Below are 19,656 nucleotides of genomic sequence, written 5' to 3'. Positions count from 1 at the left end.
CACTGATGCATTTTTCTGAAGAGTGCTGGCCAGCCTTGTTCACCATCTCCTCTGGCTGGTGACTTGTGAGAAAGTGTGCATGTTGCAGGGGAATACAGAAACAGGCAAGTTTCTGCTTAGCTTATGAGTGCGTACATTAAATAGATGCACACGCACAAGTACATCTGGAATAATTCGAAACAGTTTATTTATGGAGCATCATGTATCCTCAGAATTATAAAATAATTTAGGTTGGAAGGGACTTGTGGCAGTCTAGTCTCATCCCCTGCTCAGAGCAGGTCTGATCGGATCAGGTCCCTCTTGTCTGTATCTGATCAAGCCTGGAACACCTCTGAGGACTGAGATCCTACAGCTTCTTTAAGCCCCATTCCAGTACTTGATCACTCTGGTAATTTTTTTTTCTTAATGTCAAACCAGAATTTATGATATTCCAGCTGATGTTCATTGACTCTTGCCCTATCCTTGTTACACAGAATCACACAGAATCACAGAATGTTAGGGATTGGAAGGGACCTCAAGAAATCATCTAGTCCAATCCCCCTGCCAGACCAGAAACACTTAGATGAGGCTACACAGTCACTTCTGAGAAGATTCTGGCTCCACCTTCCTTTTGTTCTCTGAGCACAATAGCCATAGACAACACAAAGGTTTCCCCTTTACCCTGCCTTCTGAGGGCCTAACAGACTCTGCTCTCCCAGCCCCTCCTTGCACACCAGGCTCTCCAGCCCCCTGCCAAGCGTGGGGGCTGCTGCGATGCTCCTTCCCACCTGCTCAGGTGGGATCAAACTGGAATTTGCTGCTGCATTTCCACAGAAAAGAAAGGACCAGGGGCACTTTCGCGTTACGGATGAGGTCCTGCCGCTGGGCTGTCCTGCAGCCCAGCAAGAAGGCAGAGGAATGCTTTTCTCAGCTCTTGGCCCAGCAAGGCTCGTGTCCAAAGCCTTGTGAGGGGAGCAGTGCAAGTGTCTGTGTCCTGGCTCATCCCCCCTCTTAATTTTTCAAGCTTTCTGGCAGCGTGTGGTAGCAGAGATGTGGTAGCCCATAACAGTCGCTGCGCAGCACCGCTTTTCAGTGAGTTGGTTCATGTCACATTGAGAGTGCATCATACCTGATGACAGTACGTTTGTCAAAGCAGTCAAATGCTTTGCTCTTCACTTTGCTGTGTGCAGGATTGCGCAGATTGAGGAGTGTAGCCACATGAAACTGCAACAACTTTTTTCCTTAAAATAGGAAAGTGACAGCTGAGAAAATCTGCCTTTTTTGCAGAGATGCAATGAAGCTTTGGGATTAAAAAAGTACACTAGTCCTTAAGAGTCAAGTGTGACTTTGTTACTGTGAATGCAAGTGGTGAAAATGATCATAGGTTATACTGTTCTGTTTTCTTTTTTCTTCTTCTCCTTTTTAAAAATAAAAGTGGCCTTACTTATTGTCTTCTGCATGCACTGAAATGCGAGAATGCTGAGTCGATGCACCAATTATGACTTCAAGGCAAGAGAAAATTAAAGATATTTATCAGAGTATTTTCATCTCTTTGGAGAAAACTGTTGTTGCTAAGTTATCACGCTACCTGAAACAAGCTCTTGGTGGATTTAAGCAAAATATTACAAGTATCACATTCCTTTGTTTTCTGCATAGCTTGTCTTCTTGGGAAATAATCTTGCTTTTATGATTTTTTTAGATAATGGGTTTTTACCCTTCCACTATTAACATCATAGTAATACATAGAAAGAAATCTAAAGAGGATTGCTGTTGTTCAGAGCTCATTTTCTTTTGAGTTTCTAAGACCAAATATCAAGTGTCTCAATGCTATACCTAGCTGCCTAGCAATACCTGAGCAATAGCTGAGTTTGTTCTGAATTACATGCTTAGTGAGCAAATAAAAGGTACCATTGCTAGCCTTAGTGCAATATGCACGGCTAGATAAAATTTAATGTGTTTTCAGAGATCAGCTGACAGATCGGAGGGTGTTAGGTGGCAGAAGCAGCAGTAGAAACCTTGCTTTCCACTCCATTATGAGTGTATCAGTATGATGTATCAGAGGGATAACAGGCATCTGAGGGGCAACGATATTACAGCAATATTGCAGCCATCAGGTTGCGTGTTCTAGAAGCTGGCACAGTATTAGAAACCTTTGTATTGGATGTTACCATCGCCTTTCTTCTCCAAGGGTGTGTGAGGAAAGCAGGGTCACATGCAAGGAGAGGAGGGTGATTTGGGCTCACTGTGCTCGGGTAGGTCAGGAGGTCTGTGTGAGTGAGGGGGTCCAATGGGCTGCAGATGGTGTCAGGACCTTCTTAAATCTGATGCTGCTCTCCCTGTCAAGCTGTGGAAGTAAAGAGGCAGGGTACCCTGGGTTCTGCAGCAGCAGTTTCATTTCCTCTTTCGATATGATAGAGTTGATGTTCACCTCGCTAGCACCACTTTTTTACCCAAATACCTTCCAGGCGCAAATAAGCTTAATTTCTATTTTATTTCAGAATAAAGTCAGTGTCAAGGTCCTGGCCTTGGAATCCATCCTGGGCTTTGCAAAGGTGTGCAAAAAAAAGACCTACCCCAAAGAGCAGCGTTTGTATTAGAACTGCTCCTATGAAGGTGCAAACCAAGGAGTTTTCTTCCATGCCACATTGCTAAGGTGTGCAACTGCACCGATAACGTTCAGGGATGGTGGCAGTAACTGGCCTTTTGCTACCTGGTTAGTGGAAATTAGATGTGTATATGAAATATCGAGGATCATGCGAAAATTCAGGTAGAAAATATTCTAGAGAATGGACTGCAGACGTGGAAATAGAAACATATGGGGCCCAACTTCCCCTGACAGTGCCTGCCCTGAGCTGAAATACCAGCTCTCTCAAGTTATCTGCACTTAGATTTTACTAGACCTGCATGGGTACAGCTTACCATGTTGATTTATGATATGTGCTGTGCTAAATCCAGCTTATGTGTTCTTGAAATTGGGCTGATCCTGGGTCTCAACTATATAAGCTGTTCTCTACTCAGATTAATTCTGCAGAGAACCAGAGACGTGTCTCTGCATCTGTAACACATGGAGGACTGGGACCTGGATCTACTTAGTAGTACTGAAGGAATTGTTATATAGAACCAAGTAGTCTGAAAGAATGTGTTGATGTTTTGAAGGCACTTTCTTTAAAGGTTCTTGTCATAAAACCAAGGAGTTTTAAGGACCTCAAGTTCTCATCCGCTGTCTTCTTTCAGACGTGTCACTTGGAATAGTTTCTGAATCAGGGCCAGTAAACTTGTGTACCCTGGAACGTCTCTAGTGTCTGAACTAGCATTTAAAATCATATTGCTGAGCTCAGATTAACTGTCACTATATGAACAGCTGTCGAAACAATTTCACAAATGGTGAAGCGAGCAATTCTGACAAGGATGCAAAGGCTGGCATGGAAGTGGGATGTGTCCAGTGCCAGCCTCTCCGCATAGTTCAGAGGCATTAGCAGTTTTGGATGGTCATGAGCTACTCACAAAGTACAGAGCTTTCCTGTAGCCAGAGCAGACATTTTGAAGTTACAGTTATGAGTAAAAATACGATTTTGATACCTTGTTTGTTTGGGAAGGGGAGAAATGATTTTTTTAGTACAACAGTAAACAAACCCACAATGTGGGAGGAGAAGATGACTCAGAAAACACTGGTGCAGTCCAATGTTTGGTTTATAGCATAATAAATAGTCTGTTTCATATGTATGTGAACGCATATATACACATAGATAGAATGCAAATGAACCTAATAAAATTGTACTAATCACAGGAATGGCAGCCTCTCTGCAAGAAAGAAAAATTAATGTTTGCTCCAACTGGAAAATGAGATGTATTTTCATTTTGTATTGTTTTTCCCATGTAAAAAGGAATGATATTTAAGATGTATATTTTTTAAATGAAGTGTTAGACTTTTCTGTCAAATGGCACTTTGTAGAACTCAAGCAATTAAACACAATAATAAATGTTTTCTTTTGTGGGAAAAAGTTTTTGGGCTGGGGGGACGTCTTTGCCTGCAAGGCCACATATTGATTTTTTTTTTCTTTTCCTTCAACTAAGAAAAGTGAAAACTAGAAACAGAAAAAATTAGAAATTGTGGCAGTGGAGCACGGTGCTCTTATGCAGCTTCCCTAAATATTTTAAAACAGAGAAACCTGAGTGAAAATGTGCCATGTGTCAGTATTTTTGAGGTCAATCAAGTTTATAAAAAAATGAAGTATTTTTAAAAAAATACTTTGGAGACAGTAGATAGTAGAGATCGTATCTCAACAGGAGAGCTTCAACTACCTACTGGTGCAGATAAATACTTTTTCACTTTTTTCCTAAGTTCTCTTTCTTATGCCTTAAAGATCAGAAATATTCCTCCTGCCCAAACTCCAATGGATTTTAATTGTATTTCCCTGTTTAAATTATTTTGTTTTCTTTTTATCCATGTGAACTAAGTAAAAAAAAAAAACCCAAACCATTTAACATTTTTATGTCCTATTGTTTGAAATTAATTTCTCTCAATGTAGTAATATTTAAGATAAGTCACTTTACATTTCTTTTAAGTGGTAGATTTAATTGGGGAGTACGGTGGAAATCAGCAGTAGATAAAGTTAGGAATATGGTGATTTATGACAGCTGAATATTAAGCAATTTTTACATTCAACCAACACTTCTTGTAATAATAACAGGCAAAGATGGATCTCAAACATTTTCTCTTTGAAAACTGTTACCATAAAAATATTCTTCCTGTGCTTGGATCTAACTTATCTTGATAAATCAGGAAGGGACTGCCTAAAATCAAAGTATGGGTGTTAGCTCTCCTGTAGCCTCTCTCTGTGTGAAAGAGATGTGCAACTCTTTGCCTTGCAGGTTTCTGTCTGGAAAAGAGGGGATTCTGCTTTTTATTCAAATAGTCACCACAGTCCAGCTTCTACTTAAAGTTCAACATATGCCTAAGTGTTTCTGCTGAGAAAGGGCAGCTCAACAAAGAAGGTGCAGTCATGCCTTGAGCTGTTTCACTAACTCCTCGCTTATGGATTCTGGGATACTGAAGGATTTCACCTGAAGCAGAGTGACTGCAATGCCTTTCCATGCTGTGATGGACACGTTTAGTAACGATTGTTGTACTTCATAGGCTTGTTTGCTATATTAATATTGCACTCACTGCTATTACTAAAATTGGTATCGTAACAGACTGAGGAAGCACAACACACAAGTATGTGTAGCTTGACTTTACACCAGTTTCTTTTATTCTGTTATGCTTTTGCTTCAGGAGAGTTTGGAAAAATATACTGATCTTTATTTCTTTTGTCTTTTAAATGTGTACCTGGTATATATTATTTTCCATTTTAGCGTAGCACTTGTATTTGCCACAGGTTATTTGTGTCAGAGAAAACCAAACTGGGGCATGATTTCAGGTCACAAACGCTGGATTCAGTTCAATGCTGACCCTTCTTGGACAAGATGATCCCATGAAGTCCCTTCTAGTCTGGGTTATTCTATGGTTCAGTGATTTTGGACCAAAATCAATACAGACCCTTTGAGGTCATTAATTTGCATATGATGAGGATCTGACCTTTTGCCAGAGACAGCTTTAACACTGCTCATGTCATCAAAGATGAACATTTTAATCTGAAAACCTATCCCTTTATTTCAATTACAGAATGCATTGCTAGTGACATAACATGGATGGTATAAAATCCATTTTATCTCTTTAACATCATGCATATTGTCTGTCTCTGTACTTTGAACTCATAATTTCCTTTAGAGATCCCTGAAGACCCAGAAATTGCAGAAGAATATTATAATGATGAGTTTGAATCCTGTTCAGAAGGCAGTGAAGAGGAGGAGGAGGATGTGGAAGTGTCACAGACGGTCTTTAAGACAAATCACCAGGTATATGTGACCTTTGAGAAAGCAGTATACACTTGATGCTTGTTTTCCATATGAAATTAAGCTTCTTCCGAGATTTTATCCTACTGACATTAATGAAATTAGTTTTGTTTTGTTTTTTTAATAGGGATGCGTGTGTATATAAATACCATGAATTAATTATATGTTTATGCATATGTAATTCTTCTGAGACATTGTTGAGAAAGATTCTTGCATCCCTTCAAGATTAAGGACAACACTCCCATAAATGCCATAAGCTGGTTGTTGTCAGTAAACTTCCTTGTGACTGTAAAAGACTCAGAGTGGGGTTCTCTCACATCTTAGCATGGGAAAATTAAATTCAAGCTGAAAGTATACTTCAAGCATAAGATCTAAATTCCAGTTCTAATTCCTCGACAAAGATTGGCACCTCTACTTGCCACTTCTTGCTTGTATCAGACATATTTTCTAGGACAGTGTAATGAACTATGAGGCTAAACAACTGCAAGACTTGACCAGCAAATGTGTAAACTTTCCCAAGAATCTCAGAAAGTGCCAGTGAAGAGAAAACTTATTATTGAAAGGCTTAAAGTAGCTTTATCAGGTGAGACTGCCAGAACAAAATCTTAGGGATTGTAGTGTGAAGAAGTTTGAAGATTATTGGAAAAGGCACCTAATTTAGATCTGATCAGAATGAGCTGAGGTGCATCTTATCTCCAGTGATCAAGTCTCAGTGAAATCAATGAACCTAAATGCCCAAGTCAGTTCTGAAAATGGATCTTCCTAAAGTATTCAAGAACAATTCATTTCTCCCCTGGGCCACTAGCTTAAAGTATTGCGTGCATTGCCTCTCAATAGTGCTGCCTGGTTCTGCTTAGGATCATATATGTTATTCTGAGTTCATGTGCAAATTTTGCAGAACAGTGTGATGTCTCTTGCATTCTAGGGAACCAACCAAGTATGCTAACACTCTTCCCTAAATTATAAATAACTGATACTGATTTTTGAAACTTTTGAGCTAATGGCTTCTCTAAGATGTAGTTTTTAAGGTGAAAATAATATGTTTGTGTGAGAAATCAGAATTCTACTTCTACCATGGTAGCAAAGAGTCCTGAAACTCTCTCATCAGTTAAAGTTGAAGTTTACTCAGAAGCAGCTTCATTCAATCTAGAAATGTCCTTCCAGGTTTCAAACTAAACAAGCAGGATGCTTTAAAATTCAGGATCAGTGTTATTCAGTAGTGGTCTAAAGAAATCGCTAGTCAGTTGTAAATCAGTGGAATATCTAAGACAATGTTTTTTTTTTTTTCAGTTTGCTAGGTCTTGTGTTTACCCACAACACATAAACTTGCAAACACTGTGTTTCCCAGAAAGTCTACCACAAGATATTCTCGAAAATAAATTATTGCTCATTTTCATCAGACTCTGAGATAATTATTTTTTTTTAGAATGTGTTTTGAAATTTTCATTCAACTTTCATTGACGGTATCATTAAGTGTCAATCAATAGTGTGTTTGAACAGGCAGACTGCTGCTTAGAATTAGCAAAGGGCAGAAGACAAAAATAGATTTCTCAATAACACAGAATAAATTAGGTGTTGGCAGTCAGATCTGAGCAATGACATTCCCTCATTTTGCAGTGATGCAGAATTTGGTGATGACAAGAACTGACTCCATGGGCTGGCAGAGCTCTCCCACTGGCACCCTCTTGTCTGTGTCCAGCCCAGGTGGCCCTTGGGCTTTACCAGCAGTTTGTGTGCACACAGAGCATTAACCCTCTGTGAACTGGCCTGCACAGGCTGACTTGGAAGCACCCCTTGTGACCAGTTGTCTTTTAGGGCTTCCTCTATCAAATGAACTAATTGTCCATCTTTGTTTTTTCTTGTGTTGATCCCACCTTAGATAAAGCAGACATGTGTTTCTGCATATTGACACAGTCACCTTTTCTTTCTCTTGGGAAGTGAGCATAATTTTCAACTTTCCCTTTCTCAAGTGAAAAATTGTGCAATAAGTCGGAGGTCAAAGCAGACTAAATTTAGCTGCACAAATCTGGACACCTATGTCTGAATTAACTGAATGGAAAGTCTGTACAGTAAGGAGAAGTAAGCAAGAATTTGTAGGGAATAATGTTATCTTGGTGTAAACATCTAGTATAGATTAGATGGAATATGCTGGGTGGTCCCTCTGGGGATTATAAAGGGATCTACAGTTATTAGCATGCGTGGGACATCTTCATTCTGGGTGTCAACAGTTGAGATGAATCCCTCTCAAAGGTAGGTGGGATCATGCTCAGTATTAATAAGCTTCAAATCCTACCAGAATAGATTTGATCTTGACAATATATATAACAGCAGGGCTTTGCTTCTGCAGTCATTTACTTAATACCAGAACACCTACTCCTCTTTCTATGGTAAGGTTCATATTCTTAGACCCTTTCTTCAAAATTACATTCATAAGTTAAGCTTTTGGAGGTGTGTGCTAATAAAGAAGTCATTCCACTGCAACACAGCATAAGGACTTGTAAGATATTTACCTTCCTAATCTGTGCAAATCTCTCAATTTCCAACACCAAGATTGCCTTACTAGTTACTTCTGTGCAGAGAGTGTGGAAATGCTGCATCTGGCGGTGCTCCCTGGTGACCCCATTACTTCAAACAATGATTAAAAAAAAGTTCCGACGTTCGTGCAGTAGCATGGGGTCAGAAAAGTAATCTCATTGAACAACACATTGGGCTACCTGATGTTGAAAGAGATCTGAGCTATTTGTTCAAGCTGTGTTAGGCTCCCACAGATGTCAGGACAGACTGAGAAGTAGTGGCCTTATGTGGGATGCAACACCTCTTCAGTTAAGAAAGTAGAGTTAGGCACTGGATCAGTATAATTTTAAAGGTTCAGGATGGGAGCTGAGACAGCTATTTTTCCCATGTTGGTTTCTTTCAATAGAGCCTGTGTGTTTCCAGCTATTTTGTCCAGTTGCAGATGTGGAGTTACCACCAGTTTCAGACCCTAAGAACATCTGGGCCTCTCATCTTGGTTGTAGCCTTGGAGTTTAGTGTCCTTTGTCCCTTTCTTTTGGAGCAGAAATGAAAACAGCCAGATTTCAAGCAGCAATTTGCCGGTTACTTTTCCAGACCTCTACCTCTTCCACATAATGTCTCTTTTGCCTTTTTTTTTTTTAGAAACACTGGTTTGTAATTAGGGGGAAAACATGAAAGAGAATGAGGAACTGTTTCTCTAAATATCAAGAAACATGAAGCTCAAGAGAGGTTTCATCCTGAAAAGTTAGCGTGCAGTGAAGCTTTCATTGGCTTTCATTTAGCAGAGATGCTAATGGATAGTTTTTACTGCAATTCATCACCTTGTTCCTTGTGTTTTCTTTTAGTGACAGTAATAGCAAATTCACCCTCCTCATTATGACAAAGTCTACTAATGTGGTACATTAGCTTTGTATTTTAGTTTTCGAGGTCGCTTCTGAGATTGTCAAGCCAGATAATCAGCAGGCATAAATTATCATAGCTCCAGTGCCTGTGGGTGGTCTGTGTGCTGTCACCCAAAAAATGCTCCACTGGATTCCTAACACATGCCTTGTCATGTCCTGTTGCTGTTAGAAAAGTTTTGTTCTTACCGCATTTGAAAAGTGGGAGCATTCATCCATGCTGGCTCTTACACATAGGAGTGCCTCTCTTCTGCGTGTCCGTCAGAGTCCCTTGTCTATTCTGTAGGGCTTTGCTTTCTCTGAATAAAGAAGAAAAAGAAAAGAAAAATTAAATACATTAACTAGATAAGCATAATAAATAAACCAGCTAAAATTGTCTTGGATTGCTAAACCCAAGTGGAGAAAAGGCATAGGTAGTTTCTACCTCAGTGTAAATCGATTAATCATTTATTCAGCTATTTACCACTGTGTTAAAACCACATCTTTTCCTCATTGAAATTTTATTTTAAGATAGCCAAGCTAAGCCAGCTAGTTTCTTTGAAAACCAGTGGTGATGAAAGTGGTGAAAGTGTATCTTTTGCCTTAGAGCATAGTGGGAAAAAAATCACCTCTGTTGTGATATTTGGAGTAAATACTATGTCCTCTTGTGAGAAGTCAAGGGTTTGGCAATTACAGTATTTATTCCATTAAAAAAAGAAGAAAAAGGTTTTATTAAATCAATTCTGTTATTATTGTATGTGGCCATTTACCATGTTTTTTTTTTTTTCCAGAAGGGCAAAGAGGCTCCTTCAAACCTATAATCCTTTGGGTTGTTTGTTGAAACAGCCAACAAAGAAGCTGATTCCCATCTTGCAAACCTCAGCTAAAATAGCGGAGCCTGTTTCAAACATAAGCCTATGTAACAACATAGGATAATGAAAGGTTAGGTCATGCTCATCCATGGTAGCACTCACTTGCACTGAAAGGTCACTAACTAGCTAACAGTCATTGCCAGCAATTATTGTTGTCCTGTTAAGGTATACTGGCAGTTCCTCCGTTCGAGAAATTTAAAATGAGCATTTTGAGTAAGGTCACAGAGAAATATAAAGCAGATTGTCCATTGTAGAAGCTGAGGTCAATACTGATCTCGGTTTTGCTTTTTTATTCTTTTATTTTTTTATTCCAGTGTTTTAAATTTTAAAGCCATAGGCTGCGCAGTATTTTTTAAAATAATCATTTTTGGCAGATTCTTCAGCAAGGGCTGATTTTCAGTTTTAAATAGTCAGGAAATGTCATGTTGTCAAATGTGATATGGCAGCAGCTTCTAGAAGCTCAGAGTCCACGTTTCTCTTGGATTTTAATAAAATTGTGATCTACTTCCTGGAGCACGATCATTGCTTAATGGACAGATATTTAAATTTCATCTGTGTATATGAACAGCATTTCACATGAAAGATATTATGGCAAAACTGTTAATCATCTACCTAGTAACAGAATACTTGAAATAGAAAAGTACTAAAATATCTTCTTAATTCAATTTTTTTCAATTAGTCATTGTTACTAGATATGTAAGTAGATGTAATTACATGAAACATAAGTATTAATTTGCAGTGGGCAGCTATCATACACATAAGAAATTTGGGTATAGTCAGGAAGTACACGCTTGCCTTTTTCAACGTAATATTGGTTTAGCTATTCCAGACCTAACAGATGAAAAAATGCTGGTGTGTTTTTCAGAGATTGCACAGTACCCTCCATGATAAGCATATCTTCTTTAAACTCCAAGCACAGTTGTTCTACACAATAGTGTTTTGCAAGGAATCTGATGTAAATAATTGTATATAACATCATACCCAAGCCTGGTGTTTTAGGGTAAACAAATACAGAAAAGGTCTTGAGCAATGTAGACTCTCTGTAGTCCTTTATGTTTGTGGGATCGTAACTCTGGTACATAGTGTTTATATTTAAGTTTGTGCTCACACTAATGCTATTCCTTATTTCATTTGTCCTCAGGACAGTGATATCGAGGCAATGGTCAAGTATTTGGAGAGTGTCCTGAATAATAGCTCATGGGGTAAGATGATAGCTCTTCTTTAAATGTAACAGCAGCAGTTATTAGAGGTCTGTATTAATCACAGTCCAATTATTTCCATTTTGCAATAAAATAAAATTGCTTCTTTAGTTTACTGCAGAGAAATATAAATATGCCAAAACAAAAGGCATAGGCAGTGAAGTGCTTTTGTTGAAAATAACAGAGCCATGAAGTATGATGGTCAGAAATGTGGAATGTTATAAAAAAAGCTTTTAAAAACTTGGATTCTGCCATCTTTTTCCAGAGGAAAATATTTAAGGATATGTAGGTTGTTTTATAGTTTCTAGTACCGGTAACAACAAGACAAAAAATATTTAAGGATATGTAGGTTGTTTTATAGTTTCTAGTACCGGTAACAATAAGACAAAATAAATGAAAAAATATATATAAAAAAATAAACTATGATCCAGGTTTGGATAATATTTTATTTTACAGTGTCTCATTACAGGCACAGAAAAATCACAGAGAATTTCAGTTTGGAATTTAATCCTAAAATCTCCTGCACATTCTGTCTATAAAGTTAGAGTTTGAAAGCCTGATTTCTCGTGTTGTACTTAAGAAAAAGGAAGACTTAAATGAAAGAAGGCTGTCTACTTAGGCTGGCATAGTCACTGTCCTTGAAAGCCCAGTTGAGTTCCCAAAGGCTCCCATGGGAACCACAGTCTCGTGTAGCTGCCTCATTTACACTCATTCAGTCAGGATAAACCTGCCTTAGTATTATCTTGTGGCTCTGACACAAGAGATTCCTTCAGTGCCAAGCCCTGTTTCACCCCTGCTCATGAACATGGACTGATGGAAAGAGAAAAGCAAAGAAGAAAAAGGATCTAAAGGAGTAATCAAAGCCGTCATAGTCATGTAGCCACTGAATCGTGTCTGATCACCTTCTGGGTCCCACATCGGGGAGATCTTTAGGGCTGAAGGAAAGAACAGTCATGTCCAGTTTGTCTTCAAGTTCTGCACTCATTTATATATTTGCAGCATCATTGTCTGCTGTGGGTTTACAGAACTGGAAATAAGGACAAAATTTAGCTCTATGCTTTAATATTTTGCTGTTTTAATCAAATAGAGGAATTGCCTTGAGGGCTTCTAGGAATAACCCAGAGTATTAACCAAAGACAAACAGTGGTATTTTTTAAAAATCCTCGAATTAAAGAGACTCCTGTCCTCCTCTTTTTCTTTCATTATTAAGAACAAGAAGATGCCTTCTAAAATTGTAATATTAAAGAATTAAATTGTGCTCTAAACATTAAAAAAATCTCTACCAGTCTGTGTTGAAACTTAAAGCCTTTCTCCAAGCTGAGATAGTAATTAGGTTTGTATGATCTGTTCCAAACATGATGATAATAAGAAAGAAATCTGCTAGGTTTCCTTTTATCTTTGTATGCTCGGTGTCACTGAAGAAGTTAAAACATTTGCTTTTTAAAGTTCTTCCAATGTCAAGCTACAAAGCTGCAGTTGGGGTTATTTTTATGTTTGCTAACATTCATTTATACCTTGCTTTTTCTTCACTGGGCTGCAAATTCATTTTACATTGAAATTTTCTGTATATGATGCATTTTACACAGGTTAGATATGTGTTCTCTTTGTTCATCCTACAGCTAGTTATGTCCACTTTCAGGTCTGCATTTCTTTAATTGATCACTAGCACGTTGATTATAGCCATGGGATTGCCAGTACCAGCCTGTGCCCCACCTTGTGTCATCCCATACTCGTAGTCCTTTATACCTCATCCTTTGTCCCCACTTTTCAAAGCATTTGCTGTTGTACAAGGCCTGTATTTCTCTACATTAATTGAATTAAATTAGTTATAAATGTGTCATTCTACACAGAATACTACTATCCATCTAAAAATGCAGGTTGTATGATACAAAACCAAGTGGAAATAAAACAAAGTAGCCACAACTATCTGGTCATTAGAAGAACTACTTTTTCAACTTAAGCAATTAAATTAAAAAATTAAAGTAAAAAAAAATAAATTAAATTTTAAAAGTTTGTGGCAGGTCAAGACAAGTTCAGACAGATCCTGAAGCCTTGCAAACTCAAGTCCAATTTTGTGACCTGGTACCAGCAGTGGCAATACCATATTACTGGGCTACAGAACTACAACAACATTATAATGGCTACTCCTGAAAACAGTATGGATTTCATGGCAATAACAGGGCAGATGCAGAAATCTGGCCTGGCCAGAATTTCTTGTGGTATCTTTCATTGTTGAAGATACTGAGAAAAAAAAATATATACCATTTCAAGCAGATGTTAAAGAACACCTGAGTACAATAAAGCTAGAACTATTTTTGTGTCAGCAAGGGCTGCGATAAAGATGATGCAATAAATATGCATTGTTTTTCCACAGGTGAAGTTTCTTTAGTATAAACCTCAGTGTTGGAGGGTAAAAGGACTTTTGAATTAACTACCTGAAGAATTCCCACTGAGTCACTGTGAATACCAATGCTTTATTGTGGTACAAGGTTCATTTTGGGTTTGCTATTCAGTTCCATGTGGACTGTATTTGAAATAAGAGAGTCAGTCCATGCTGATAAAGTGTTAAAAATTGGGAAAATCAAAAAAAAAGAACTGCAAGATGAAAGGAAGTTTGAAAAACTGGTTTTGCAGTTTACTAGATCTGCTTATCTCAAAGGAGGAGATGGTCAGAGGCAGTTGGGTCACTTTGTATTGTTTATAACCTCAGGAAAATACATCTGGTTCTAAGGAGTTTTTTAATCTTTCAGAAAAAGACATTGTAGGATCTCATATGTAGCAGTGAAAGCTGAAGAAAGAAATCCAAATTCCAAACAGAAGTCTATGATTCAGTGGAGATATCTTCGCAACACATAATGGCTTACCAAGAGATGCAGTAGGTCTATCACCAGTTAATTGTTCAGCTGTTAGCAGAAATCTTACTAGGAATGTCTTTGGGCCATAATGTACGAAAAGTCTCACCAGATAACCATAATCACCCATTTTACATGCAAGTATCTGTGAGTAAATGTCAGCCAGAGGATTTGTTTCCCTACAGATCCTTTCATCTTCAACAGAGCAGGAAGGATGCAGTGAGAATCTCAAACTGGTACTCCATGACCTGAGAGGATAAAGATCTTTTGCCCTTTAGCCCTATGTTGTTCTCTGCAGTACTGGGCGAGACACTGGGAGAGCATTTGTCTTTGAAATACATTTAGAAATCCACGATACCGGTTTATGAGAAGTCAGTGCTCTTGTTGTTTCATTTGATTTTGTTTAATGAATCAAGAATTATATGTTGCAAAAAAAAAATGCAGATAGTTATTTGGCCACTTTTTGAAGAAGCATAGTTCCTTTTTCTATGTTGATGTATGGGTAAGCAAACTGATCGAACAGGGTGCAAAATACATTATTAATCAAGTAACTGCTTCTAAGAAAATACCTCTGATGTGGGTTATGAATCACCTCAGGAGTAATTTTTGAGGCTTGTTGTAGCAACAACATGAAAAGCTTGTAGCAGTTTTCACTGAGGACTCATTTTTTATGACTAAACACAGCTTTGCAGCATCCTACAATCTGTAGTCCTTGCAGCTGCATCATAGTACCCAGAAAATCATATTAAATGGAGAGACAGATACTAGTTTGCATGTAGAGAACAAGTTTTGCTTGGCCAACTGCGAATGTGGAGGGTAGAAAAAGTACAAATTATTTAGCCTGGAATCCCCCCAAAAAACCCCAAGAAGAATGTCTTTAATAATGAAATGTCAGAGGAGAAGAAGATATTGTAGCAATAAGTAGATTGAAGCCACTAAGCAGGAAGAGTATACTGAGCTCTTAGTACAGTGATATATCCTGTAATAACAGGAATACCAGAATTTAACTGGGACCTGTGGCTAAGCATACTCTTTCTTAAGATAGTGCAAAGATTATGTTTTCCTGGGACCACTGGTGCTCAGGGCATCAATTTTTTATTGCTTTTGAAGCTTTAAACCCCCCCATCTGGACCTTGATTCTCTGCCAACTCAAAGAGGAATGTGCCACCCAGTAAGTCATGAGTATTGCTTGGCACAGTGCTTGGGGTTTCCACAGGGCCACCCTCAGGATATTTGAAATTTCCAGTGCTGCTAAAGGAATTGAGTGCTTACAGATCACATGCATAAACGTAAGGATATGCATATGTAGTGTTCCAGTGAATGATCAGGAAATGTTTTTTGCATTGATGGGTGAAGCTATTGGTTTCAAATAAGAACTGAACTTGTCATTTTTCATCATTTAAACTTTGTTTACTATATCTCAGTTGTAATACTTAGGCACCAGACAACTGTTAACCATTAGGTGTAATGAGAAGTTAGGAAAATATGAAAGTAAATCATCTGTTCATAGCCAGACAGCAGAGTCAGAAATCTGTTTCTTCTGTGATCTGAATCCAGCACAGCTCTGAATCCAGCAGACACTTACTGTGAGCAATTCAGTAGGATCCCTCACAATGGAAAGTTTTTATCTCAATACTCGACCTTGTGTGATCAATATCTAGCATCATGTAAGACATAGGAGCTTCACTCCTGGGAAAGCAATGATTACACATTCCAGGGGAGCATTTAGTACTCTGGGGGTGTCTATGCTGCTCATAGTTCCCTCTGGCTGCATGTGATCAATGCTAATGCAATCTGAACTAAACCTCAGCTGAATCCAAGCTAAAAAACATCTGCTAGGAGAGGAGTGTGTATGCATTTAGACAAGGCATTGTGTTAAGTGTTTGTGTGACTTTTGGCTTGTTCAAATCCTATGCAGAGCCCTCCTGCATCTGTTCAGAACTTTGGTTCTGTGTGGCATAACACACACAAGTATGCAGGAGGTAGCTCCACCATGGTACATATCTTTCTCTTTTGGGAAGTGAAGTTCTAATGCCAAATATTTTGCAAGAAGAAACTGTTCTGGGAATTAGAAGAGAGATTTTAGCCACCAGGTCTCATTGAGGCTCTGGGATTGTCTTCCAATGGGAACAGTAGCGGCAATAAATAAATAAATTCCTTAGGTTAAGCAGGGACTTGTGTGATGGAGTGGCAACATGAAATTACAGGATATTTGAGCTGACAGCTCTGACGGTCCTCTGTGATTCAGCACTTCTCTGTTCCTGTGGATGAAGACCACAGCAGTCTGTGAGCCTTAAATATTGCAACAGCCCACGAGGCCTGTAAACAGAAAGAGTGTGTGTGTGTATTTCTCACATATATATGTATGTGTATTTGCATATACAGGTATGTCTTAATATATATACATGCAGAAACAAAAAGAGTACCTTCCTCTGAGGGGGGAAGTGATGTCATAAGTTAAATACTTTTATTTTACAATAATGATCAAGCTGAAGCAGAGGCATACCTGTTAGGGAGAAGATTCTTGCTCTTATAAATAAGTGCAAGAGCAATGGAGAAAAATACATATTGTCTAAGTAAATTTCCTTTTGTTGAGTATTTATCTGTCCCAGAACTTCCTCAAGTGACTGTCCTTTCTCTTATAATGTAATTCCCCATATGCTACACAGAAGCAAAACTGTTGTTACAATTCTGGTGCATTTAAGCTATAAATGTACTTGTCCCTTAGAAAGGAGTTGCCCTTAATGTGCATTTAATAATCTAATTCATCTCTAATTAATGTGGCACAAATATAGTCTTCCTCCTTCTTACTGCCCTTGACTCTGCAGTAGATCTCAGGGGATGAAGGTGAATAAGGTTATGTGTCTGTGCATTGATTTGTAGGTTCGGGTACTGTCACCAGAGTGTCTCCAGGGGTGCCCCAGGGATTCAGAGCTCTCAACAGCACTATGGCTGAGACCAAACTGAAACGCATGAGAGAGTAAGTAGCATATTTATGTGTTACCAGTATTCAGACAGAGGGGATGCATTTGAAAAATGAGAGGACACAGCAAAAAAAAACATGTGTTGTTTCCCCACCCCCAAAAAATCCTTTCGACAAAAAAAAAAGTGGATCTTAAGTTGTTCTATACAGACTGGATTCCTAATTGCCTCCACAGAGGATGGAGGTTGACTGTCAATTCTGATTGTTTTCTTGCAATCTGCACTATCACTGTCATCCTTCCAGGACCTAGTTTGCCTTTGCTGTCGGTGCCATTCAGAACTTTGCTTTCTTTGTTAGCTCAGCACATGTCCATAAATCACCTGCAGATATCCATGTGCCTACCATGCTTGCTCCCTCAGCCACACTTCATTCTTGCCTGGAATGGAAGACTAATGGATTTGTTTCCCATGATGATACGATGATTTAAACCAAACATGATTGCTGTTGGCTGAAATTTTCAAATGAGACAGTGGAATTTACTTGTGCAGCTCCCTTTGAAACGCATTGTCTAATTGCTTTCAGCATCATTGAAACCCCAGCTTTATTAGTAAACATTTCAGTGTCTTAATAAAACAAAGAGTTGTGCTTCTATTTTAGAATGTACTGGTTAATGTATCTTGAGCTTTTCTCTTGATTCAGTAATTTCTGGCCTTCCAAGATTTATTGCACCCTAATTTAGGTACTGATCTGATAATCATAATGCTATGTATTATTTCTGAACTTATATTTTCTTAGCAGTGTTGCAACATTCAACTGATCTCAGATTGTAAACTCTTTCAAAAAAGGACAGTTTTCTCTTGTGTGGGTGGACAGTTCCAACAATATGGTGGATGTTATCAGAATACAAATAAGTTCAGTTAATACCAGTAGTTATTTAAGTGAATCCCCTAAAGAAAATGAATTCAACCCCAACAGCATTGATGCCAATCACTGTTTAGAGCAAATTACAGTGACAAATGCACTGTGTATTCAAGGGAAATACCAATCAGATTGACTACTGATAGAAGATGTTCAGTTTTATGATATTTCTAGATGCAGCAGGTCCTAGGGTTTAACTTCATGGTTTAGCCTTTACTGTGCAAACAGTCAGCAGGTCTCACAGCCTGCCATGCTGATTGCTTTCCATTCCTAATTTCCTAATGGAATTCTTCCGTTAGTTCTTAAAAAAAGGTATATTCATGTAAAATAACACGAATAACAGCAAAAGAGCCTTCTAGCCATTTTTAATTGACACGTGGATCATACAGGCTTGCAAACAACTGCAGCAGGACAGTCACTTGACAAGATGTGATGTGCTCGTTGCTTGAGTCATCACAGTGTGCTGCACTGAATGTGTTCTCTGACAGAAGAGAGACTTGCTCTTTATCAGAGAGCTAATTTAGCTGGCTTCTACTGTATTCTTGTGCAGGGCTTTTTAGCTATATTCATATGAGAGGGAAGTTGTGCTAGAAGTCCTTACAGGATTGTAGAAGGAAGACATGGATGTTCTTGAATATGGTAGGTAGGAGTCCCTTGTCTTCTCCTCCTTTAAGTATAAAAACCTGCAGACAACCTGATAGTGTTTTTGATTCCGTCACTAGCTTCCTTCACTACAGTCCCAAAAAACTTTTCCTGACATCTTCTTTCCAGTTCCCATTGCATTGTGTTCCAGCATTTTTAATTGCTGTCCTCTCAGTAAAAGTCATGATAAAATCACCTATACCAGTGACAACAATTTCTAGTTTGTTATGCTTTGTATTAGTATTCATTATAAAGTTTGTAGCAGCAAAGATTTAACTTTACCTTTCACGTGGAGTTCATTCTCTCTGCAAAAAGTCTACTTCAGTGCTAAATATTTTGGTATTGGGATCTTCTGCAGGTTTGATAAGAAATCTCTGTTTCTTGAACTAGCTCTGTCGAAGGTTATCTGAGATTTTTCTCATTATGCTCCTTCCCAGCCTTGCACATTAGCAGTAAGAAGTCAGGCAAATGTATAAATTGGAGTTGTGTGACTTATATTCCTCATATTGGGATTTTAGGCTGAGGGATCATGTTAGATGCAGGAAACAGGAGGAGCTGTTTCTCAGAATTTTCTGTCATAGCCACCATCTAATTATCTTGATGGTTCCCATCCATGGTGCACATCTCAGTTTGAGAAGCTCCCACATGCGCTCCAGAGCCAAATTATCTTCACCATGAGATCCATGCCACTGATGCTCACCTATACAGACTTTCCAACTGCATATTTCAGAAGAGAATCACACTGTTCTTCAGAAACAACTACTCAAGCCAAAGATTTCTTTTTTCACCATCAGATAAAATTGCTATACCACCTATTATTTTTTTCCCCCTGAGGCTCACACTGCTTGTCAAACTCATCTTTACAAGATGTCAACAGCTTTGGCAGTACACATGGCCTGAAAGATTGGCTTTGTCCCTAAGAAAAGGCTTTAGAAGAGTCACTGCAGCAAATGCTAGCTTGTTCTCTGCCAGCTTCTGAAAAAT

At 38.5% G+C, this 19,656-nt stretch overlaps 1 protein-coding gene across 4 annotated transcripts in view; it reads left to right on the top strand.

The window, feature by feature from the left end:
- The window catches only part of NEK11 (NIMA related kinase 11), a 91,225-nt gene that overhangs the window by 60,189 nt on the left and 11,380 nt on the right, over positions 1-19,656 (top strand). For 3 of the 4 annotated variants that reach the window (XM_082044411.1, XM_082044412.1, XM_082044414.1), the window contains 3 exons: positions 5,750-5,877; positions 11,280-11,340; positions 17,073-17,169. In XM_082044411.1, coding sequence (XP_081900537.1) covers positions 5,750-5,877; positions 11,280-11,340; positions 17,073-17,169 — 286 coding nt within the window. The remainder of the gene's footprint in view (positions 1-5,749; positions 5,878-11,279; positions 11,341-17,072; positions 17,170-19,656) is intronic. The other variant, XM_082044413.1, reaches the window with a different exon arrangement.

This window comes from Streptopelia decaocto (genome assembly GCF_964273445.1).
Source record: "Streptopelia decaocto genome assembly, chromosome: 2".
Classification (NCBI taxonomy): domain Eukaryota; kingdom Metazoa; phylum Chordata; class Aves; order Columbiformes; family Columbidae; genus Streptopelia; species Streptopelia decaocto.
The sequence above is the reverse complement of the archived record's forward strand: the minus strand, read 5'-3'. Positions and strand labels throughout refer to the sequence as shown.